Genomic DNA, 25,303 nt, shown 5'->3' with positions numbered 1-25,303 from the left:
AAGTTTTTAAATTTTGAAAAGTAACATTTCCCCTTCCCCTCTTCAAAACATAGGGTTTATTTTTTTAACCCTCTTCAACCATCATTTTTAGTGACCAATGACTCGATACTTGAACCCACACATTGACCACCATCTCTTTGGTGCAAAGAAGAGTGTCTGGAATTGACAGGGCTTCGTTGATTCATCCAAGTCGATATGTCCGAATCAACATGTCTTTATCGATTTGTCCAAATCAACGTGTCTTCATTGCACGCTAAAGAGATGGTGGCTAGTGTGTTCTCAAATAAAAACAATGTTGTGGAGGGTCGAAGATGGTGGTCAGAAAGAGTAAGAAATAAACCTGCAGTTTTGGAGGAGAGAAAATGTTACTTTTCAAAGTTAGAAGATTTTAAGTAATAGTGAAATAGTTAATTTTTAAGATCTGAAAGAGAAAACTTAATGAAATTTATATTTTTGATCAAATGAGGATTTTATCTTTGTATCTAACATAAAATTTTATTAGAAATTAGTTCATAGGTGGGATTTGAAGTTTTTTAAACTTTATAAATGTGTTTTTGTTTTGACATTAAAACTTGGGTGGGAAATAGTCCTCTGGCCAAAAATAAATGTTTGAAACCTTTCTGTTCAATTTTGAACCCTTTTGTATGTGTCTGGAATCATGCATTCACTTGACATATTGTTTGTTATTGTAAAAACCGGAGTATCACATTTGTACTTTTCCGCCTCTACATAGCAATTAACCTTTGCTCGACTCGCAGCAATTGCGAATTTTTTGGACCGCCTCTTCTCTCTCTCTCTCTCTCCACTCTCGATCTTCACGGCGCTCAAATTTTTCGATCTCTCAGTTTCTTAAAGTTAGGGTTTCACACCTCATCAGTAGATTACTTGTCCCTCGAATCTAGCTGTCTCGTTTCTTCATTTAAAAATACCTAGATTTATTGCTTCTAGTTTTTCACCTCACAGATCTGCTCACCTCTCTCAAATCTCTTCGCTACTTTTCTTTTTCCATCATGTTTTGGAAGCTCACAGCTCTCTCCGCCTCGTCACCGGTAACTCTTTCTACGCTTTATTTTTTTTTTCCCTTTTTTTAGCTTTTAGCTGTTTATTTGCTAATTAGCTCCTGGTTTTTGAAATTTCAATACTCAATTAGGCCCAAGTGTGGATTGGTTTGGTATATGTACATACAGAGGTGGCAGTGTAAGCTGTGTCATAAATGGCAATCAGTTCATGTTTGTTTTCTGTAATTGGGCAATCAATGCTTCGTTTAGGGTAATTTTCTTTGGACTGATGGAAGAGTAGTGGAGTAACTTGTTGATGAACGCGATTGAGAATAGTTTTGTGGCGACTGCCATTTTGGTTTGCATTTTGAACCAGACGTTTTATGCTGCAGTATTTGCTAAGTTTGTGGATGAATAGAGTACTAAAAAACTATTCTCTTCAATTTTTCATGGCCTATATGTGTAGACATAATTAAAGAATGTTGAGTGATATTTACACTGTTCTATAAGATTTTGAACCATTCTGTAACTGAGTTTATGTTAATAAGGGAGACCATGTTGGTCGGTGGCTAAAAGAAGTTGTAGTTTATTATACTACGTGAATATTTGCTTCATCTGTGATTATATCTGCTGAACTTTTTCCCTTTGTAGGTGGAGTCAGTTTTAGACAAGGAAAATTTTACGTTGGAAGAGCTGCTGGATGAGGAAGAAATAATCCAAGAATGCAAAGCCTTAAACAGCCGTCTCATCAATTTGTAATTCTCTTATCATTTACATATTTAACTTAGCTCTCAAACAATTGTAACAGCTTACATGTTATTGTTAGAAATTAGTTAATACAGTATGGAATTTGATGTTGATGATGAATGTTTGTTATCTATTACTTCTTGCAGTCTACGAGATAGAGCCCAAGTGGAGCAGTTACTGCGGTATATAGTTGAAGAAGCTCCTGAGGATGCTGAAACCAAACGTGCATTCAAGTTTGTTACTCATATTGGAAACTCAATTCCTTTATTTATATTCCTTTTGTTGTTATTTCTTTTGTTGTAACTTCTTTCATCGCTAGGTTTTCTTCCTTGTTTATGATATATGATATACCTCTTTTGTCTAGGTTTCCCTTCATTGCATGTGAAATATTTACCTGTGAAATTGATGTAATTCTCAAGACTCTGGTGGAGGAAGATGAGGTAGCTGAATTTTTTTTTTGTTGGATGTGGATAGTCTAGAATGTAGATGTGATTTTGTTGCTTTACAGCTGTAGTTTCATTTGCTTTTCTTTTAATTGCAGCTAATGGACTTGCTTTTCTCCTTCTTGGAACCGATCCGACCTCATAGTGCCTTACTGGCTGGGTATTTCAGCAAGGTATGATGCCATGATTTAAATTTGTGTTGTTTTATGGGTATACTCGTCTTACTTTGGCTTTTTATTCTATTTTTATATATGTACTTTATAAATGCTATGTGATGTGACATTTTAGGTTGTTGTGTGCCTTATGTTGCGGAAGACAGTCCCACTTATGAACTATGTTCAAGTAAGTATTGATATCCACTAACCTTTTTGGTAAAGGTACTGTTACATGTTCTTTTTTATCATAGCACCTGTTGCATGGTTTGTTGTCATGATGTCTGTTGGAAGTATTGTTGTTGTCTATTGCTTTGATTTCTGCTATTCTTTCACCATTGTCCAAATTTTAAGTTCCTGTTAATAGTCTGCACTCTTTCTCTGGTCATACTTTTTTGCCTTGCTAAGGCGACTGTTCTAAAATTGACATAATCTTGACTTGCTGCTAACATACTTGTTAATCAGGTACATAGATATACTTTGCTTGGCACTGCATGGCCATGCCCGTGCTGTTTGTTGGCTTTTACGAAATGTCTTTTTTTTAAGTCTCCCCTAAAGTAGATATAATCAGTGTATTCTATCAAATTGTATTTAGTTCAATTCTGTTGACTTCTTTGCAGGTCCATCCAGATGTTTTCCGCCAGTTGGTTGATTTGATAGGGATTACCTCTATCATGGAGGTAGGGTGCTAAGACTTCTTTTCGCCTTGAAATTTTGATTTCAATGGTGGTTTATACACACACACATAAGATTTACACTAAGCAAATGAATCATTTCTTGTGAATATCTGCATTTAAGTTCTAATCTCTTTGTGCAGGTTTTGGTTCGGCTTGTCGGTGCTGACGATCATGTATATCCCAATTTTATGGATGTGATGCAGTGGTTAGCTGACAGCAATTTGCTTGAAATGATTGTGGATAAATTAAGTCCATCTGTAAGTCAAATTTCCCTCTTTTCTTGTCATTTTTTTCCTGTAATGACCTTAGTTATGTTGCCAATGTATGTGTGATCACAAATGCTATTTAATTACCACTTTTGGATTGTCCCTATGGAAAGGGTATTCATGTTGCACATTTTCCTTCCTTTACCCCATATAGGAGCTGCAAACTTTTTTAATAACAAGGTCAAGAAAACGCTTCTGCAAGAATATGGAGTTTATTATGGATATTATGAATAATATAGTAAAGTGAATAGTGTGGTTCTAAGATATTAGCTGGAAAAAAGTCAGTGCTAACCTGGCATTTCTTTGTGTATTACCTAACAAATCCTTTTATTTTTGTCAGTGCCCTCCTGAAGTTCATGCTAATGCAGCAGAAACACTATGTGCAATAACTCGAAATGCTCCATCAGCCTTGGCCACAAGACTTGCAAGCCCAAGGTATTTGGGCATTTAAATATCTCATTTTGCCAGCAGTGTTTCTGCTGTTTCATTCTATTTATTCTTGTAATCTTTTTTTGTAATTATGCAAGTGCTTTTTGTATCCTTGTTCTTATGCAGTTTCGTTGCAAGGATATTTGGTCATGCACTGGAAGATTCACATTCAAAGTCTGGCCTTTTTCACTCCCTTTCTGTATGTATCTCCTTGTTAGATCCTAAAAGATCAGCAACTTCTTCTCCTCTGATGCATTCTTTTCGAAGCCAACATATGTATGAATCTCCAATCCCTGTAAATCCAGAGACTATCGGTGCAATGCTGCCAAAACTTCGTAAGTACTCAACTTACCATTTTCCATTTATTACCTTTAGCTAAGTTGATATGAACATGAAGTTGTTCAAGTGGGCAAATTGTACTTGCCTTTTTTATGAATTTATCTTGCAAGAATTTGTTTTGGATCATAATTTTAGTCTAACTATAAGAATATTGGACAAATTTGCAAGGTTCTAATTTGTTTTTATGATTAAACAATCACAATTTTGGATTGTTTTAGCAACTGAATCAAAAGTAGAATTTACACATCTTGCCTTTTTCCAAACATGACTATAATTCCTTTGATAGCAATGATAGTGATTATAGCACATTGGTTTGCAGATGACTTGCTTATGCTTCTTAATGTCGCATCCGATGAGACGATTTTGCCGACAACATTTGGAGAACTGAAACCACCACTAGGGAAGCATCGCCTAAAGGTTGGTTTTGTACATAATATCAAATGCGTGCAGAACCCAATCCCTATTCTTATGGAAATTGACAGAGACTATTAGAGTTGGACTTTATAATTCCTGAACATTCTGTGAATTTGCAATATAGAATAACAAAAGTGCTTGTGCGGCAGAAAGTTCTTATCTCTGGTTGAAGCTTGATTGCAAATGTTCTTTTTAGTAATTCTGCAATTATTTACTTTAAATTCAGATTGTCGAGTTCATTGCTGTGCTATTGAAAACTGGCAATGAAGCTGCAGAGAAGGAATTGGTCAGCTCTGGAACCATTCAAAGAGTTCTTGATCTTTTCTTTGAGTAAGCATTTATTTTATTTGGTGGTTTTGAATGCATGGATGATGGTGGATGTTGCATTTAGAAGAGTCTCTTCTGGGAGAGGTGTTGCTTTGTTCTGTATGTTTGGCTAGACAAATATATTTTTGATATGTATTGTTGCAGGTATCCATACAATAATGCATTGCATCACCATGTGGAGAGTATTATATATTCTTGTCTGGAGAGCAAGAGTAATAACATGGTGGATCATCTTCTTCAAGAGTGTGATATGATTGGGAAGTTTCTCCTAACTGATAAGGATCCTATTCTTTCTGGCGATTCCAGTAAGGTAGACAGATACATTAACTATATAATATCAATATCAATGATGCATACAGCCATAGCATGCAAATAATATGAATGAAATTTATGTTTGTTTGAACTAAATGTTTGAGAAGAACAAAGGAAAAACATGAGTGTATCAGAAGCTTAGTTAGCCTTTGCATCTCTTTCTTACTTTTCATGTATGGGGAATTTGAAGTCATTTGTTTTGGATTATCATTCTCAAGTAGCATATAATGGATAATTCTCTATGTTTCTGAAAGAAAAACTGACAATTTGAATGTTCCTGGATCATGCAGCCAACTTTGCCTGCTTCTGGCAAACAGGCACCGCGGGCAGGAAACCTTGGACACATTACACGGATCTCTAATAAGCTTGTTCAATTAGCCAGCAGTAACAGCCACATTCATACATATCTTCAGGTTGGTAATATTCTGATTATGTTATTAGGTGTATAAGGGTTGTGAGTTTAAGAAAAGGGTCCTGTTTGGAATTGATTAAAATACAACCACTTTCAGAATAGTCGTGTGCTTATTAGAGTAATTCTTAAAGCCATAGTTTCAGAATAGTCATGTATGCTTATTAGAGTAATTCTTAAAGCCATAGATCTGTATGACATTGATGATAACTGATGAGGCACATTTGGTGGAAGAGTGTGCATAAGTGGATGATGAACTGTGTTTCAAGCTTGTGGTTTATATACTGCGTCTTGTCACTGTGACAGCATTCTTTGATCCAGTTTCAGTGTTGAGTTTTTATAGAAGAAAACAAAAAGTAAAAGCATCATCATTATTTGTTCTTATCTAACAAGGGAGAGGTTTCATGATTACTCATCATTTTGCATTAAGACATACTTTTTATTTGTTTTAATGATTGTCTTTGATTTATATAACTAAATCTTTTTGATAAATTTCGTCAATTTCTTTCATAATGTTGCCTGATTTGTTCTCTAGGAAAATAATGAGTGGAGCGGATGGCAAGTTAATGTCCTGCAAGAGCGTAATGCAATTGAAAATGTCTACCAATGGGCTTGTGGGTATGTTCTTGCCTCATATCTTCTATGGATTCATGTTAGTAGGAAATCTAATTAAATGATCACTATGTGGGAAACTTGTTTTATGTACCTTATGTACCATTAGTATGGGCATGAGTTGCATAGAAAATAGGTAATTTAATATTTGGTGAAGTATGGAGTATAAATAGACAATAGCATTAAATTTGTTTTGCTTTCAAAATTTGGACCGGTGGTAAAGGCATCATTTACCAGTTTTTTCTCGCTATTGACCAGTGCAAAGCACCAGAATAGTCATTTCCTTGTTTGATTTATTTGATAGTATTGAAGATGATTCTACCTTACTGAGTCTTTTTAATTCATAACATTTGTAACAATTTAAATTGGAAAGCATATCATGTCTTGTTATGTGCAGGCGTCCAACAGCTTTGCAAGATAGGACAAGGGATAGTGACGATGATGACATTCATGACAGGGATTATGATGTTGCTGCTCTTGCAAATAACTTAAGTCAGGCTTTCAGATACAAACTATATGGGAATGAGGATGCTGAAGAGGTATATCAAGGTTCACAATTGTGCCTTTCATTCCTTTTCTAGTTTAGTTGCTGACTTGTAATATTTATCATACATGTTGCAGGACCATGGAGCTCTTGATCGGGATGACGAGGTAATTATTTTGAATTTTCTTCTTGCAGCAGTTGGTGGTAAGATTAGAATTGTTGTTCATAGTAAACTAGAATGGGTAAGCTTTATGTCATAATATAACATTGAAGATAAAGTTACAACTAAAGTTTTTTTTTCTCTTTTGAACTTTCTACTAAATCGACTTGATCTTAAATTGTTTTCTAACCAGGACGTGTACTTTGATGATGAATCTGCTGAAGTTGTGATATCATCCCTGAGGCTTGGTGATGACCAAGGGAGGTAAATTTCTAAACTGTTACTGATAGGATTAATTAGTAGTTGATTATTGTACACATTTTTATCTCAAGATGAATGGTGGGTTTATATGATTAGCTGCACTATTTTGTGTGGATAGATTTTTTTTATTTGCAACAAAGCTAGTTATTCTTGAGCTGTTGCTTGTGTAATTTGGTAGTGTAATTTTTCTATACTGATCCTCCCACCTTTTCAAAATAGGAATGAAGTACTGTAATTTGACGATTCATTTTTTAGGTGTAACTTTGGCCCTAATGTATATAGTTCCTTTATTTGGAGAAGTGAGTTAATCATATGCTCTGTTTCCCAGAGGGAATATGCAACTAGGAATCACATGTCCATCCACACAAAAATCAAAATCACATTTCCTTTTTTCAGTCTGGGGTGTTTGGAAATTAATGTCCATTTGTCAAGAACAAGAAGTTGAGTAATTCAACCTGTAAGACATTTAATGATACTGGATGAATTTGGAGTTGAGGTTCGTTAGGGATTAATCTAATGAGATATCTGAGGGACAATTGATTAAAATGTGCGAAGTTACCCTCTGCTTGACAATTTTAAAAATGAACTGTTGATATCTAGTGATTTTTCCTTATTAAATTGTGTTGCGGTCTAGATGCTACTCAATAGGACCAAGCACCATTGCTACCAATTGCTATTCACCACCCAGTGGAATGGTGACCACCGATATCCCACAGACTGGTTATAACCAGCATCTTGTGGCACTGCTGCCACCCAATTGCTACCACTGCAGAGGTGAAGGTGGATCAGGGTTGGGGTTATGGTCATCAGAAACTTTGGAAAATCCTACATTTTGCTTTCTAGTTACCAAAGAATATAGATGGAATCCCCCTTCTCGGCCCTACTTTTACCCGAGCCAATGTTCACATTGCTGCTGTCTAGTCTTTTAAATGAAGTGATACCTGCACAAAAGTTGCAGCAAGTTCTTGAGAATAAAAAATAAAAGCAAAAGCAAGTTGTTTGTTTTCTTTTTTATTTTGTGAAATTAAGAAACTCTGTCATGATTTTATTGAGAGCTCTTGCGGTTCTGTTCTGTCTAAATAAAATCATGATGAGCTTAATGGTCTGTATTGGGTATTAATACTGGAACCACAAGCCATGACCTGTTTAAGGCATTGAATAATTAAAACATTCTAATCTGTTATTTTTAAATTCTTGTGGGAATTCAATTGAATTCTATCATGTAATTCAATTTGGTGGCTGCTAGTAGTTGGTCAGACATCTTGTTTGTTTAACTTTGTCTACAAATATGTCAATCGGCTTGGGCGCTCAGCTGAATGTTTATGGACGATTGTTTCTCTTGGTCAATTGGTGATGATGGGAATTATAATTAACTTTTTGTTTTTGCAGTCTGTTCACGAATTCCAACTGGTTTGCCTTCCAAGACGACAGAATTGGTAATGCACCTGTGAGCACATCACCTTCAGAGATGATGGATGAGATAAACTTGAATGGAACTGCTAATGGTGGTAACAGTAGTAGTGATGATGAGGTAGTGGTTGGGGAAGATGATGAATTGATTGAAAGTAAAGATTCTGTCAATGGCACGTCCACTTCCAACACAAACTATATGAATCCATTTTCTGGGAGTGATCCTGCACATAGTGGAAATTTGGATCCCCAAAATGGGAAGGCAAATGCTTCCAATGATATGGGATTCTTCAGGTTTGACACACCAGACAATCAAGACTTCTTTGTGGATAGGCATTTGCCAGATTGGGAGGGATGGAGAGAATCATCGGATTTGCAAGCTGATGGGTCAAGTTTGAATCCTTTTATTGATAATGACAATTCTGATTTTAACATTGCTAGTCACACCGAGGTAGCAAATTCTGACTCTACTTCACCATCAAGTGCGGATTCCATAGTTCCAAATGGTTCTGTTACAGCCATGGATTCTAATGACGGGGTTCAGAGATCTGCAGCAGTGCCCTCATTGTTTGAAGACGTTGAATTTGTGGGTATGGAATTAGAAGGCACTGAGAAGGCAATGGAACGGGCTCTGAAGGAGGGAATAGTTGGAGAAGCAGGGCCTTTAAAGAGGAACATTATCCAAAAGGTGCCAGAAAAGGAAAATTCGGATGAAAGCGGAGCTGGTATGAAGGAGTTCAATGATGCAAACTACTGGAGGGTTGATCAAGAGGTAGCTGTTCTGGAGTGATGGTGGGTGGGTTCCTATCCTGAAAGTTGGATCCGATGGTCAACCACTTTTTTTGGCTGAGAAAAAGGGCTCTGATGCAACAAACTCATGTACAGTATATTTTTGTTTCCAGATGGGGACTGAACCGTAGATTGTGTTATGGTTATTAATGTCTTTTAATTATTGTTTACTCTAATTGTTGTAATTTTCTTTGTGTTGTTTTTGTTACTGATTTGTGGGACTTCCCATAATCCATCATATTTATATCTTCTCATGTCTGGCTGGAGTCAGTTTTGCTCTTTTATCAGTTTCGTTAAATTTATTTGTTTTTCAAGCTAAAATTAAAAAGAAAAAAATTTGTAATTTTTTTTATCGTGTACATCAATAATAATAATTATGTTAAAATAATTAAATAATGGATTAATCTGGAATGAAACATTTAATTTATGGTTTAGTCTAGTTGTCTCTCAAGGCGTCTAGATTTTTCCGAACCCATCAAATCCCTCCACGTGTAACAATTTGCAGTTGCCGATTGTTGAGTAGTCACTGAGAAGAAGCTTCCAGAGACCCCCGGTAAGAAATAAAATGCGCCATTTCCACGTATCTGTTCAGAGGATTGGAGCAGTGATTGCGATTGGAATAGCAAGATGATTGAGGTAGTATTGAACGATAGACTGGGGAAAAAGGTACGTGTGAAATGCAACGAAGACGACACCGTCGGCGACCTGAAGAAGCTAGTGGCTGCTCAGACAGGGACTCGCCCCGATAAAATAAGAATCCAAAAGTGGTACACCATTTACAAAGATCATATCACTCTCAAAGACTATGAGATCCACGACGGCATGGGCCTCGAGCTCTATTACAATTGAAATCTTCAATCAGTATGTACGTTCCTCTCGTTCTCTTTCATACCTCAAATCACGTGTATCCGATTGAGCATAAAATTGTGTTTTCTCTGTTTACAGGAATTGTTTATTATATCAAACTGCATGATGGTGAGGTGTATGCTCCGATTATTGGAGACGAATGCCTTGTTTCTCAAGTAATATTGCCTCTGTGTAATTGTGTTTCAGTGGGGATAAATTTTCACTTTTTTGGACATGTGAACAACTTTTAACTGTTGAAATCTGTTTGCATGTGTTTTTATCCATATAATCTGTGCTACTGTTGTAATTCCCTTCCTGGATGAGTCACTATATCTCATTTTCTAATTTCTTGTAGCATTTGGTTGATACTTTATGTCATTGTCATGTTTAGCTAGTATATGTTAAGTTATCTGCAATACTGTTCTCGTTTGTGTTAGTGATGTATGATTATCCACTTAATTATATAATTGGCATAGTGTCAGCAATCACTTTTTACTGTCTCAGCATAATTGAGGATCTTAAGAGAATTATAGCAATCAGCAACCTAAATAGATGTAGATGGACTGAAAACTATTGAATCTAACTAGGATTTCAAGAAAGTGTGTTCTTCCTCTCTTTTGAGTGCTGCAGTACCCTCATAGGAAATGTCATCAATTATATTAGGGTCTCTCTTAGCTAATTGGTGGTGATACTTTTCTCATCTATAGTACATATTGAGAACTTGTGTTTCTATTTAGGAAAAATATTTGTGTTGAAAATATGTTATGTATTCTTGTCTCCAGTTATTTCCTTCAAAAACATATTTAATATTTTTTTTTTTTTCTGCATGAGGCTCCAATGAAGGTTAAGACTTTCCTAGGTTGTAAATCTTCATGTTGGCAATCACCCTCATATTTTACCTCTGACTTCAATATTGGGGCATTTCCGCAGCATTGTTTTTCACTTCTCTTTATTACAAATGTACTATGTCTGATAGCATGGTTTAGAAATCCCAGAATTGTAAGCCTTATTGGCCTTATCAGGGAAAATAGGTATACAGAATTTGAAATCTTTAATATTATGCTGCCTACCATTCATTGAATCGTTATTTTAACTTGTCACTTCATGGGCAACAAGAACCAGATTGCACAAGTGGAATCCACTAGGTTTTGCATTAATAATTGAAATCTAGAAAAGAAATGAGCTTCATAAATTTGAGGCTTGCACAGTACTGGCTTGTTTGCTTTCTGTGGGAGGTAAAAAGGTGATTTATGACATTGCTGAATCCTTAGCACTTTTATGACAGATAACTAGAGAATCTAGTGTATTAATAGGGTAGAATCAAGGGGCCTTTATTTGTTTTCTACGGTTGCATTACTCATGGTTGTTGATATTTCGTTGTATTTGATGTCATCCTGTGGTGTGCTTTCTGCGTTCATGTGCTTGAGTGGGCTGGTGGATGGTTTTTATTTACTTAATAAAAGCATTCAAATCAGTTTGTGATTATAAGCTGAGCTGGAAGATGGTTGTTGCCATGTCCACAACAACACCACATCTGAGGAAGGTGAATCTAGATTATATGGAAACAGCATTATTTTTATTTTGACAAATTGCAACATAATATTCTAATTCATGATTATAGTTTGCCTATGCCCACTTGGGAGTATGTTGCAGAAACATGTAAAACTTCTTTGGATGATCACTGATATTGAGTATTGATTACTAGCTCCACTTACACCAATATCAACGATAAGGTTTATGTATCCATTTTTCATCTTATCTTTATCTATACTTTATAATCTGCATCTTCATGCATTCACTTTAAGGAATAATGGCAAACTCTCTCTCTCCAACATCTGTTATCTATATCCAGAGAGAGGTTGTTTAGTCATGCCATCTGAACTGTTTGCCTCGCATATTTAAACATACCAGCCTACTTGTTATGTAGGTGCAAGGGAAGCAAAGCATGCTATTGAATGTTGGCGAATTGTGGACAAGGCGTTTGGATTTGACCTCTATTCGAGTCTTGAAAATATCTTTTAAATTGAATATGAATTTTCAACTAAGCCCTATAGCATATGGTGACACTATTTCTCTGACATTATTTAAGCAGTTTCTGAACTTGTGTAGCCGATTAAAGATTAATCTTCTATTCATTATGTAATTTTCCTATGCACCAAAAATAATTTAAATTTAAAGCAAGTAAGTTTTTTAATAAATAAAGTTGCCTCTTAAGAACAACCATTTTCAATTTGAATGATATAAAAAGATGCCATTCTATCAGGTCTAAAATTGATGTCGATTTTTCTAATTTTGTTAGTTTTAATGATATTTTTATTAGTTTATAAAATATATAAATATTTTATTCCTAATATCATTTTACCCTTAAAAAACAAAAAATGTTTGTTCTTCCACTATTTCAAAATTTATTGTTTAGATTTTTTTTTTTCATTTGAAAAAATAAAAGCTTAGCCTTAACTTCAATAAATCTTAATGTGTGATCATGTGGATTAAAGTTGAAATTATAATTAAAATTCCATGAAAATAATGTGATTTTATTGAAATTGTATGGTATTAGTGCTAGTTAGACTGGAATAATATTATTACAGTCTAAATTCAATTGAATATATTATTTTAGTGTAATTTTAATTATAAATTATAATTTTTTAGATCTAATTTTGATTAAAATCGTATTGAATTGATATAATTTTATAAATTTTAAATTTTTATGAAACTAAGGGTGGAATATATTTTAATAATGTTCAAAAATGGGAAAATATTAATTTTAAGATTTAAAACTTAATAGGTGGGTTTAAAATAGCCGTTCTCCTCTCGCATTTTGGCCATTAAACAATATACCAATCGTTCAAATTCTCAGTTCGCGAGAACTCAATTTCTCATCTTCTTGCTGACTGTACTTTGATGTACCAAAGGGTTAAAGAGTAAACTAGGGAGAAATCTGGACCTATGGAAGTAAATCCACTCGTACACGAAACGATTAGTCGGTTGCCGATTAGAAAAGTGGGATCCACCGCACGGATGGGGAATTTTAACCACGTCACCAAATCTGTCTTTTCTGCTGAAAAGCTGTCAATTTATATTCAACTTTTAAAATCAAATCACCCATAATCTTATGACCCGAAAAAAAAAAAAAAAAGGTAAAATTTCTATCTCTATTTCAGTGTTTATATAGCATTGGGGCAAAAGACTGGCTCTTATCTAATTTTATATTTTTACCTTATAATTTTAAAAAAATTAAAATTTTTAGTTAAAATTAAGAATAGAGTTATTATTTAACAAAAAATTTTAAAAGCTAAAATTTTATTGTATTTTTTCTATCTCAATTTAAAAATTTAACAAACTTTTTATTCAACATTTAAAAAATAATAATTTTATTTCTAAAGTTTTGAAATCATAGTTGGAGAAAATGAAATTCGTCACCTCCAATGGTATTCGTTTTTTCACTTAGGTTATCTTTTTTTGTTAACTTGTTTTCATCTATTGATTAAAGTGATTATCTTTCACAACAAAAAAATTATCTTTGCTTGGATGAATGTACTTCAATAAAGGTGATTTCATCTTTGTTTTTGAGAGAGTGTCAATGCGATCGTGGCTGAAGAAATTCATTATCTTTGATAATGATTTCATAATTTTAAAGATTAAATTGTTATTTTTTAAACTTTAGGTAGAAAAAAATTATTAGATTTTTAATTTGAAGGGTGAAAAATAATATAATTTTGGTTTTTACAATTTTTTTATTAAATATTAATTTTATTTTTAGTATTAATTAGATTTTTTAATAAAATTTTATTTATAAATGAGGTTTTAAATTTTTAAATATTGAATCCTATAAAATTGAGTGTACAGCTAAATTAACCTTGGGTGAGATCAAGTCTTTTGGCCTATAGCATATTGGACGCACACGAAATGTAGCGCCAGAAACATTTGTATAAAATTAAATAATTTACTATTGTGAGGTAACCTTACGACAAAATTTCTCTTTGATTAAATTATATAATATTAAATAATTATTATTTGATTTAAACTTAGTTTAAATAAAACAAATTTAAATTTTTAAAACCAAATCAACTTGATTCACCCCAAGTATTGTTTATTTTCAATGACAAAGAAAGTCAGCAATTAACTTGGTCAAATTTGATGAGATTAGGTAGGTGATTAAGAAAGCAAATCCCATATTTTGAATTAATTAATTGGCCAAAGAACTATTTTCCATCCAAGTTTCGATGAAATGATAATATATATCTGCGATAGATAAAAAATTTAAATATATATTCAAATTCTGCTTTATCAGGATATATTTACAAATTTTCTTGTTAAGATTAAAGAGTAAAATTGTTATTTTATCATTAATATTAAAATAATTAAAAATTAAAATATATTTTTCTTGTTGGTTTGAAAAACCAATATTTCTCTTTTAGATTAAGTTTTGAAAAAATTATTTTTCCTTCTAAGATATCAAACCTAAAATTAGGTTACTTTTTTGGGTGAACGGTGGAGGAACAAGATATAGTTGTTCAAATCTGGATGATAAGTATAATCTAAATTTGGATAATATTTTATTGTTTAGATCTCTAGATGACAAATTTAGACTGGATAACAAATATCATCCTTAGTAAATGACATTCTGTCGTCTAGTAACATGCCGCATTGGTCACCAATGATTGAGGGAGAGATGAAGAAAAAACTTAGGGATTTTGGTTTTGGGGAAGGGGAGGGGGGAAGAGAATAAGATAAAATGTTAATTTTTAAAATTTAAAGAGAAAAATAAAGTAAAATTATATATTTTTAATATTATTATTAAATAATAATTTTATCTTTACATTTAACGATAATTTAGGGGTAAGTGAATATTTTATATTTTTTATTAATTATGAATATATTTTAAAGATTAAATTAAAATTTGGGTGGAAAATATAGCTTTGTCCCATAACACTCGTGTGGGTTGTTGGATCTTGTCTGTTGAGGCCAGCTGGTATATAAATAAGTTAACGCCTCTTTGTTTAGGATTCAACGCCCTATGCTAAATTTTTCTTTGCCCTCCTCCCTTGGTTTGGACAATCCCTTTTTTAAAATAATTTCCAACAGCCATCAAAATCACCTATTTTGACCACATTTTTGTCTACAATTTTATTAACATTTTACGAGTCACAATGGATAAGAATAGTAAAATTAAACATTGAAGGTAAAAGTGGGTATCCCAATGTGGATAGAAAACCAGATTCCACGAATTAAGGGTTGGAACTGAAAACATTGAAAGAAATTGTAACCATGGTACATTGGAAGATGGAAGTTTGTCCTAGCAATTCCCTTACAACACTTCTAATAGTTTTTTTTTTGGCCCTAAATTCAAACCAAAATCACTTACCACCAGACTTCAATTATCTATCATTTACTCTTGGATACACTTAACGCGCATGCGCACGCAAGCGTGTATGTGAGAGAAAGAGATTATTATTTTGTCTTTAATTCAAAATTATTTAATTACATAATGACATCATCGATTTGTATACTTAAAAGTATGTATATATTAAAATAATACTATATGCGTATACTTTTGAATATAAAATTGATTGTACAAATGATGTGTTGCTATATAATTGAATGTTACTTTAATTTTGATTTAAAATTATTTAATTATATGATAATATATTATTTGTATACTCAATTATATATTAAAAAATGTATATGTATAACATTATTATTATATATTATGCTTGTTCAATTGTCATTTCAATAAGATGCCACTTTATGTTTTAATCAATAATCAAAATATTGTCTCAACACATTCAAATTAGTATAATATTGAAAACGGGTTTATTAAATATAAATTTTAATTTTTTTTGTGAAGATAATGATAATAAATAAATAAATGGGAAATGGGTTGAAGTGGGTAACAAGTGGGCAGGTAAGTGGAGTCAAATCCAAGCCCAAAAAAGGGACCGAAACGCCCGACCACCGAAACGGCGACACAAAAGGGACCGCACGTGATTTCAAAACTCCAAGCTCCTTGTTGTTGGAAGTGGGTCTCATTCTCACGTGTGGATGGCTGTGTTTGTTTAAGTTAATTAAATAATTTAATTAATATTAATCACCGTGTTGTCGTGATCAGTTAAAATTTGAATTGAATTGCTGACATATTCATTTGGGACTGCAAACAGGGTCTTGTCTTGTGACTTAAAAATTAGGAAGGCAGACCAGACCCAGCTTGGCCGTCAAACAGCTTAATCAACAGTCAAACTTTCATGTTTTCCGGGTTTTTGGATCCCAATTAATCACTAAATCACATTATCCCATCTCTAGATAAACTTTACAGCTTTTGATTTTTGACTGGCTGTATGAATACGGGCAATTCACATTATTTCATATGTTTTCCCATTTGGGTTTTTGTATGATTACCTATTAGTTTTGTTTCATGGCAACATTTTATTATAATAAATGATATTATATTATTATATAATTAATTAATTTTAAATTAAAAATAAATTAATATCTAATCATTTTACGATATATTATCGTTCGGAACTCAAATATGTATATAATGCTACTCTTCAAGAAGACCACCTGTTGTTGCAGCAATTAATACTGTGAGGCCATTGAGTTGTTACAATAACAAAAGGGTCAGTTCAGGAGAGTTCAAGAGCCAAGGTAAATAGGGGCCATTGCTGAATTAATAGACCCTACCAAACAGTATATTATTCCAAGCAGTTCCAAAAATTCTAGCTCATTATGCATAGAGGGAAATTAAATAATCACTCATACCTAATGTATTGAATAAGTTGAATTATTTGTAAATAGTTTCTGTTGGAATCTTTGTCCAGTTTGACAGCATGCAGATGCTGGAATCCAATCTTATCAGACATTAATTTGTTTTTTAAGACCTGTATTGCATTATGGTGGTTAAGGGATTTCAGGATTTGAGATCCAGAAAGCTAAAATAATCTGCAATTTTAGTAGAATTTGTGACTCCCCTTTACAACTTCACACTAGAGGAATGTATAGATTCATGTACCACAGGAATATGTTAACCATAAGCAGGGTTTTAAAAGAGTCTGTGTAGTAGCAGAAATATAAAACATAAACATTGGCATAATATTAGGCACCAATATCCAGTCAAACATGTAAATACATTCAACAAGAAATGCAAAAATATTCGGCTGCCATCATAAAAAACAGAGATTAAAATCCTGTCCCACCTAAACATATTACGCAAACTATAAATTCTTAACATCTATAATGTTCTTGAACATCTAGATTGAATTATGTGGTAATTATGCAAATATGCTCAGGGGACCTGTCTTGTTGGGAGCATTGAGTCCATTCTCAGTATTCCGCATCCCTGTGATCCATGTCCTGCAAAACAGATTAATTACTGTCGTTAGTCAAAACATTTTACTAAAGCTATCCAATTTCTGAATACTTGTCAGTGCTAACAGGCAAACATTGTGAAAGATTTGTGTATGTTGTCAAAAATCATTTTCCATCCACGCCTTAGTTTGTGTAAAGGCATGAGCAGAATGCGGTTTGGTCTGGGTTTGATATGGAAAAAATTGATAGCATAAATAGGTAAAAGAAGTAAGATCTTTTTCTATTTACCTTCCAACGTTATCATTGCCTGAACCCATCAGAATTGTTAATCTTTTGGCCGTTTTCTTAAAATCACTGCAATGTCATCAAGGTAGAAGATCAAATAAACATAATCACCAAGGTCATCAACAACATCAATGATTGCAAACTGAAATAGTCATGGAGCTTTCACAGAGCCAAAACCAAAAAAATATGCAAAAATTAATATATACTTGTGAAACAGATCTTCACAAAGATACCTGAATGGCTTATCTCCAGTTTGTTTAACAGCTCCAGTTGCATCTTGATAGAGAACATGGCTAAAAATCTCTGATCTTTCAATCCCAAACATGTTGGCCAGCCTCCTGTAGAGCTCTTCATAAGAACTGAGTACTGAAAGATCAAGAGTTCGGCCCACATCCTCTGACTCCATGAATACCTTGCAGTGACCAGTATCAAGTTCAGGTTCAGTCACTCGAATACCCCGGTTCCAATATATTTTAGAACTTGATGACTTATCTGGTAAAATTTGCAGCTCACGTGTGGATCCTGACCCATCAGATGATGATTTTCCTCTGCCTGAATTGCCATCTGATGAACTTTTGCCAACTTGTGAAACTGCATCACTAGAACAGCTATGAGAGATCTGCTGCTCCGTGAGTATTGGTTGACCAAAAAGTAAGAATTGGTGCTTTTTAACATTAACAGATTTCTCCAAATTCTGACTAGAATTTCCCATTGTTAGCAAGCAAGACAATTTCTCATTACTGTGAGTGTGGTTTGTCATGATGCCATCAGAAATGCTAGAATGTGGATTGAACCGCTGAAAGCTGGATGAAAACAGCCCTGATTGCAGTTTGTTATTTAGATGGAAATCTGATAAAGATATACCAAATTGAGCATGCCTGGCTCCCTGTATGCCTGAAGGAATGTTGTCTGATAGACAACACAAGGGGCTGCTGGGCCTAAGGGGGTTGCCTGTAAATGACGGCACTGAAAATTGGCTGTCAAGGGGAAACTCCAAGTGTTGCGGGAGCCGCAACTTCTTTCTTGGAGGTGAAAACGGTGACAAGGGGATGATGGGCATGTTTGAAACCAGTTCAACCAACCATGGGCTCACACGTTTCACATTTTGTAGCAAGTCTGGCTCATCCCATGTCACCTGGAAAGAGGTAAAAATAAGATGTAAGAAGGGATGCTACAAGTAGAGATTAGGAAAAATCACATTATTTAATGTTAAAAACAAGTGATCTTTCATTCAACAAGTATAGCGTAGGATTTATAAAATGGTATAACTGAACCTGAAATGCAAAATAAATAGCCCTCTACATAAGCCATTAGGTCAAGTATTCATTCACCCTTTAAGATAGATAATCTGAAAAAGAACTGAAACAATACAGAATCCGCATTACAAATTTAAATGAAGCATCTAGGAGCTAAGAATTCCATATAACTTCACTCAGACAACCATCATAGCAAAAGCATATACATCATAAATTTGCCCAAGCATCTTAATTTGTGCATATCACAAGTTATAAATGAGTTTATTTCACAATCCCTAATAGATAGACATTAACTTTTACAATGTATTCACTGGATGACGTATTTTGTACATGTATTAACTGCATTAAAAAATATCTTATTAAATGTGGAATTTATTTATAATCACAGGATGAATAGAAGGTTTCTGTCAGGTGTAGTTAAGTGTATTAAATGTTCATTCATCGTCCCCAAATAAAGCCATATATCGATTACAAAGGTACCGCAACAAAACTCAAGGTAGAAAAGCTATTCATGTGGTTCCTGTCTCAACTAAAATGATAAGGTACACCAGATAGATAAAAAAATGTGGAAGATTCAGAAGTTTCAATCAAAGTAAAATACCTTCTAACACTGATATAATATAGCTGTGTAATACTGTCATGATCCACAAGAACAACAATAACTACAGAATCCACAAAAGTCATTCCTGCGAACTGTTCTACAACTAGTCTTCCAGTAAATTTTACAGCCATATCACATTAAGTGTTGAATTTTATACAAAATTAATTTCAGAAGATTAAAAATTCTGAGGCAATTAAGGCAACCAATTCAGTAATTTATATACGTAGACTTAAGAAATATTGATCAATTGAAATTTTAAGGAATATTAGTTTTGCAAAGTCAGGCTAGGAAGCTGAAAAGCCTTGGGCTACAAGAACATTAAAACATTTCACAAGCTTAATGTGAAGAAAACATATCCCAGGAAAAAAACTAACCAACAAAAGCGGGATGCCAATTTAAAAAAATTAACAATTAGAAACCTCTACTGAGAAGCAATTATCAACTTCATAGAGCTTGTACCTGGAGGAGCCGCCATGGTGAGTTAGGCCAGCAGATGGGATCAGAGACCTGAATAGAGGATATAGTTCCCATGAACCAACTTATCCTGGAAGAATCCTCTGTTTCAAAAGCCATCTTGAACCTCATCCCACAGTGCCAATGAACCCTCATTGCTGCCCTTACTGAAGAGGCCTTAACACAGAACTCTGGCGTGCTTCCAAGGGGATAATAAACAACCTCAAATGGCTTCCCACTCATTGCAAGGGCCGCTGCCTCTGAAACAGACTCAGGCCTCACTCTTCCACCATGGCCCCTCAAATTTGCATTCCCAGAAGAATTCAAACTCAGATTCCCGTTTCTCAACCTATTGTTCTCATCCTCTCTCAAGAAGCATGAGAATCCTCCATAAGGGTTAACGCCAATACAACTTCCATGATTTGAATTCCACCCAGAAGATGGAGAGTCATTTCCACCCCCAATTCCTTTCTTTGCTCTCCTGATCCCTACGCAGAGATCACCATTTTGTGCTCTCAAGAAGACAATAGAATCCCCAGCAACAAGTTTCTTTTGGTTAACAAACGTGCTCCATCCAGTAGTCAACAAATGTCTCCTTGGTGTCCCTCTATAAATATGCCTAAACTTCCAAGTCTCTCCATGGACATCTTTAGCCACCACAGTCTGGACCGGAGGATCTGCACTGTAATCCAACCTTGGAAATATAGTCTCAGCACAATATCTTGGCACAGAAAATCCACCCCCATTATTAGCATCAGACTGTGTCAAGGTTTTAGCAAAAGATGCTGGCTTTTCTGACTCACTATCGGACTCAACAGAATTCAGACTTAAATTATTGTCTTCAAAATCAAGCTCACTACCTGGTAAAGGCACCAGCCTTATCTTCGCATACACTTCATCAGTTTCAGAATCAGCAAGAAACTTGAGTGAAGTAACGCGGCAAAGAATAAGAGGTGGGATTGGTGTCGTTGAGGAAGGGAAATTCACAGGCCCAAAAGCGTGCTCAGCGTGGCCTTGAGGAAAGTAAAACACTGTGCTGTTCAATGGAGGGATTTGGACCATGGATCCTGCACATGCGTGCCATAGTTGTGGATCAATGCTCTTCTCAACCTCCTTCATTTCGGGTGCCTCGTTTGGTATATTGAGTTATGAAACACAATCGCTCAAAGCTTCGAGATTTGATTTTGTTTCCAAAATCCTGTTTATTTAGAAAAAAAAAAAAAGAAAAGATCAAATTTAACAAAGCAAAGAAAGCTAAAATAGAGAACTGAGAAGGTTGAATAAACAAGTTAAATAAATTATAAATGAAACTCAAAATTAATATCTAATTTTGTTACCTCTGTCAGTAGTCACCAGAAAACAGACCGTTCAAAACAACACTTAACTCTCCCTCTCTCTTTCAAGTTAGCAACTTTGATCACTTAAAGAGAACCCTTTTTTCACATTTGCTCTAAACACATAACATCTCTTCACGAACTCGAGAATCCACCTTCATAAGAGAAAAATAATCTCTTTTTATTTTCTAAATTTGCAAACTTGGAACCATAGTTGCTCTGCTTTAACTTCTCATGCACGGACGGGAGAACTTAATTTAATCAATCGGCGATCAGAATCAGATAGTTGTAGGAGCTGTTATCTGGCACGGCAATGAACACCGAATCATCTAATGTCAGACAGTTTTGAATCCCATTGATTCTCTTACCATTTCCTTTACTTTCCCATATACTAAATCCCAAAACCAAACAAAAACAAAAGCCCAATCTCGCTCAATATGTTACCCTTTTGCTTTTGTTTTCTTTTTTGTATCCTTTTCCTTTCTTCAGATCTCAAGCTGGAAACTTTCTCTCTCCAAACCTCCCAAAAAACCACAAATCCTAAAACAAACAAAAACAGTTATTAATTTATTTAACCGGAGAATTTATAAAAATATATTATATATAAACATACATACATGAAAGCATTTCATGTCGAGATTTTAAGGTAGAAACAAAAGTTAAATCTCGCGAGTTTTATGCCCACAATCCACTTGATAAATTGCCCAAGCAAACAAATACAGTAACAGAGATGCTGGGATTGGGCTATTACCTCACTCTCACAGCTCTGAAATCGAAGCAGTCACACTAACTAGACAAACTAACCATGGTTAACAAATCCAAATTTTATTTAGACTCACCACGGTTAAATAGTAGCCCCTTGGACTACAACTGACATGCTGTTACTATTTTATCTTGAAGGTGCGTATTAAACCAAGTAAACTAAAATCTTAAATTAAATCCGAATAGAATTTATTTGAATTTAAAATTAAATTTGATTCAAATAAATTCGAAATAAAATTAATTTAAATTTAAAAATTAAAAATTCTTAAGCTTGATAAAAATATTTAATTATCAAATTTATAAACTTATAAAATTTTGATATAAATAGATTAATAATATTAAGTTGTACTTAAATTTTGGTTTAAGTTTAAATTTAAACTAAATTTAAATTAAATATTCATCAAATCAAATTTGAAATAATTTAACACAAAATCGACCTTACTCAAGCCAAATTGAAAGTGTAAATTTAACTCAATTCGTATAGACCAGTCCATGACATTGAATGGACATGATGATATTGAATGTAATAATTCTACGTATCAATTCAATTAAATTTAATTACTCATATGACAAGGAAATTGAAATTCAATGGACATAGAGGCGCGTGGAGAAGGGCTTGGCTATTTTTGATGCGCGTGCAGTCGGCGAGGTTTTTGGTCGGGGAGACGAGGAATTGATTGAAGGCGCTTCCCGATGACAGGATTTCGCCAGTCGTATTGTAAGAGGACTCTTTCAATTTTAACCTAAAGCGACTATTCACGTTTTACACTTCTGTATTTTCTAAATGTGTATTAAAAGAGTATACGTAACTACTACATTACGTATAAAACATTTTAAGATTTGTTTTTTTGGCTTATTATTTCGTCAAATTTTATGCGTATTCATGTTGGAGACATGTGACAAAATATTAAATAAGACTTTATTGTAAAAAGTTGAACATGTATTGTCATATTACATTTAATTTCGGGAGAAATCTGTCTCATCAAATTTTCTGGTAAAACAAAATAATTAAAATTTTAAATAGTGCTTAATTTGGAACGGACTTAGAAGTAGCATGGGAGAAACTTAAATACCATGAAAAAATACCATAAATATAAAAGAATTAACATAAAATGATATTTTGAATGTTAAAAGAGAAAACTTTATATATAAAAAAATTTAAATTTAAATTTTTTTTAATAACATATAAAGATCAAAATCTTGATTTATGTAATTCAAAGATTATGAGACAATAGAGTTTATCGTTACAAAATAAATAAGATAAAATTAAATTCTCTGGCAAAAGGAAAATTAAATTAAATATGGCCTACAAAGAATTTATGAGAAACTTTGGTGAACAATCAACATTTGATATAGACAAACTACATCAATCCCATTAATGTTTTGCTTTAAAACTTAATTTATGTGTGACCTACCCACTTATGTACATATATAATCTTATCTTCTAACTGTTATCAAAGGGTGCATCCAATTTACTCAATTATACACTTGCAAGTCGTTTATTAGAAAAAAGATATTTATCTGTTAGAAGACCAATTACAGTGGATTTATCAAAATAATCACTTTGTGATATATCCCTTTAAAATGGAACATCAATGTGCGTGTCAATCGTCAAGTCATAGTAGACTATTATCATGAAGAAAGAAAGTTTATAATCGTTATTGTACTCAATGTTGACAATCGAAGTACATTATCTTCATTCATTTCTACCAAAACTAATGGGTGTAACTTATTAGTTGAAAACAAAACCGCACTAATTATATTATGATAAATTCAATATAATAATGGTTAACAATACTTAAATAAATAAATAAAAAGTAGCAATTTAAAAAGATTATAGTTGTTAAGTAGATACCTTGTTCTAGTTGAAAATATTATGAATGTCCTAACAAATTATAATGTTTTAGTCCTCTATGAAATACAAGCGACTCTTCCCAACCCCAAAATCTTAACACAATCTTCTAGATTTTATAGAGTTTTATAAATTTATATCTATAAAAAGGAAAATCGATGTTCTTGTCACTTATATATATAGAAAAGAAAAAGTTAATAGATATATAAATGAAAAATATTTAGCTGAAAGGAAACCCATGAATGAATAATTAAGTGTTAAAGGGACTTTAACAAACGACATTTGTATACTTCTTTTGTATATCTCACCTTATTGAATCAGTTGTCAAATTTTACACCATAACATTTTATGTGTAATAGTTAGACATGTTAATTAACTTGGGCAAACCCCAACCCCAATTGTTTGGTCCAAAAAATTATTTTTTGACCAAATATGATTTATACCTTAAGCAGGTTTGGATAAAAAATTTGTTTATTAAGATATCATGCTTAGGTTTGAATAGAGGTTGTTCAAGTCAAACGCTTGATAGGGGTTAAAATTTCATTATAAGCAAAGGTATATATGTTAAGAGTTTTGTAGGTTTTTAAAGTTGCATGAATAGGCTTGAAAACAGGTCCAAAACCCAAACAAATTTAATGAATCAAACTTGAACAAACATGTATGGGCACTTGCAAAGCTTGGGCCTAAAATTTTTTTATAGGTGAGCTTGAACAAACAAAGTGTAGTTTAGTAAATCCAATTGATAGACCTAATGATGAGTAAACACAACAAAATCACTTGCTAATATTAGAAGACGACCCAAAACCACCTTTTTATTATCTATTCTTATAAGCCCATAATGAACAAAATAAAAGACCCCGAGATTGACAACATTCTTGTCAATACCGGTCAAACTTTTGTCTTAAAAATCAAATATATATCCTCATAATTAAGTGATGTACATCTAAGAAAATATTTCGATTTCAACTGGTTCCTCTGAGAGCTCAATCATATTACCAAAACAAATTTTAAGTGTGCGTTTGGTTAAAGGTTTTTAAGATTATCTCGGTAATCTATCTTTTATTTCTTTGTTTGGTTTGTCAGTAATAAAAGATTACAGTAATCTTCTATTACCAATGCTGATGTGACAGGTAATATATGTGGTAATCTGATTACCATCTTTATCTTAGGTATTTAAAGATTACTGGGATAATCTTGAGTTTATTATAAAAAATTATTATTTATTAATTTTTTGAGATAAAAATAAATTTATTTTTAATTAATATGATAAATAATATAAAAAATATTTAAAAATAATTATATTCAAGGGCATTTAAGTAAAATATTTTACTAGTAATATTTTATTACCTTTAACCAAACACAACAATTATTTATACCTAT

General features: G+C 33.3%; 3 protein-coding genes across 9 annotated transcripts; 2 read left to right on the top strand and 1 right to left on the bottom strand.

The window, feature by feature from the left end:
* Positions 1-699: 699 nt before the first annotated feature.
* On the top strand, positions 700-9,513 carry LOC123224917 (serine/threonine-protein phosphatase 6 regulatory subunit 3-like). Of its 2 annotated transcripts, XM_044648689.1 has the most exons (20): positions 700-1,049; positions 1,151-1,269; positions 1,650-1,753; positions 1,892-1,978; positions 2,110-2,185; positions 2,287-2,361; positions 2,477-2,530; positions 2,961-3,020; positions 3,158-3,274; positions 3,624-3,718; positions 3,839-4,047; positions 4,371-4,468; positions 4,692-4,795; positions 4,937-5,102; positions 5,395-5,517; positions 6,049-6,131; positions 6,523-6,664; positions 6,747-6,776; positions 6,963-7,033; positions 8,420-9,513. In XM_044648689.1, the coding sequence occupies exons 2-20, from the start codon at positions 1,228-1,230 to the stop codon at positions 9,228-9,230; spliced, it is 2,547 nt and encodes an 848-aa protein (XP_044504624.1). In that variant the 5' UTR covers positions 700-1,049; positions 1,151-1,227; the 3' UTR covers positions 9,231-9,513. The 2 variants fall into 2 exon arrangements, with proteins under 2 accessions (XP_044504624.1, XP_044504625.1); XM_044648690.1 differs by lacking the exon at positions 1,151-1,269 and having other exon boundaries at positions 701-1,049.
* Positions 9,514-9,732: 219 nt separating this feature from the next.
* Positions 9,733-12,295, top strand: LOC123224919 (ubiquitin-like protein 5). 6 transcript variants are annotated; one of them, XR_006504086.1, is made up of 3 exons: positions 9,738-10,090; positions 10,175-10,251; positions 12,003-12,295. XR_006504086.1 is itself a non-coding variant. In XM_044648694.1 (2 exons), exon 1 carries the CDS (start codon positions 9,857-9,859, stop codon positions 10,076-10,078), a length of 222 nt encoding a protein of 73 aa, XP_044504629.1. In that variant the 5' UTR covers positions 9,733-9,856; the 3' UTR covers positions 10,079-10,090; positions 12,003-12,295. The 6 variants fall into 6 exon arrangements, 4 of the variants coding, with proteins under 4 accessions (XP_044504629.1, XP_044504628.1, XP_044504627.1 ...); XR_006504085.1 differs by having other exon boundaries at positions 9,739-10,094; XM_044648694.1 differs by lacking the exon at positions 10,175-10,251 and having other exon boundaries at positions 9,733-10,090.
* A 4,848-nt stretch (positions 12,296-17,143) lies between these two features.
* On the bottom strand, positions 17,144-22,049 carry LOC123226021 (auxin response factor 10-like). Its single transcript, XM_044650455.1, has 6 exons — positions 21,927-22,049; positions 21,313-21,849; positions 19,982-21,173; positions 17,899-18,800; positions 17,669-17,734; positions 17,144-17,425 (listed from the first exon to the last, which is right to left on the bottom strand). Exons 3-6 carry the CDS (start codon positions 21,092-21,094, stop codon positions 17,344-17,346), a joined length of 2,163 nt encoding a protein of 720 aa, XP_044506390.1. The 5' UTR covers positions 21,095-21,173; positions 21,313-21,849; positions 21,927-22,049; the 3' UTR covers positions 17,144-17,343.
* Between the last annotated feature and the right edge of the window lie 3,254 nt (positions 22,050-25,303).

This window comes from Mangifera indica, chromosome 9, assembly GCF_011075055.1.
Source record: "Mangifera indica cultivar Alphonso chromosome 9, CATAS_Mindica_2.1, whole genome shotgun sequence".
NCBI lineage: Eukaryota > Viridiplantae > Streptophyta > Magnoliopsida > Sapindales > Anacardiaceae > Mangifera > Mangifera indica.
This window is presented reverse-complemented; position numbering and strand designations above follow the sequence as displayed.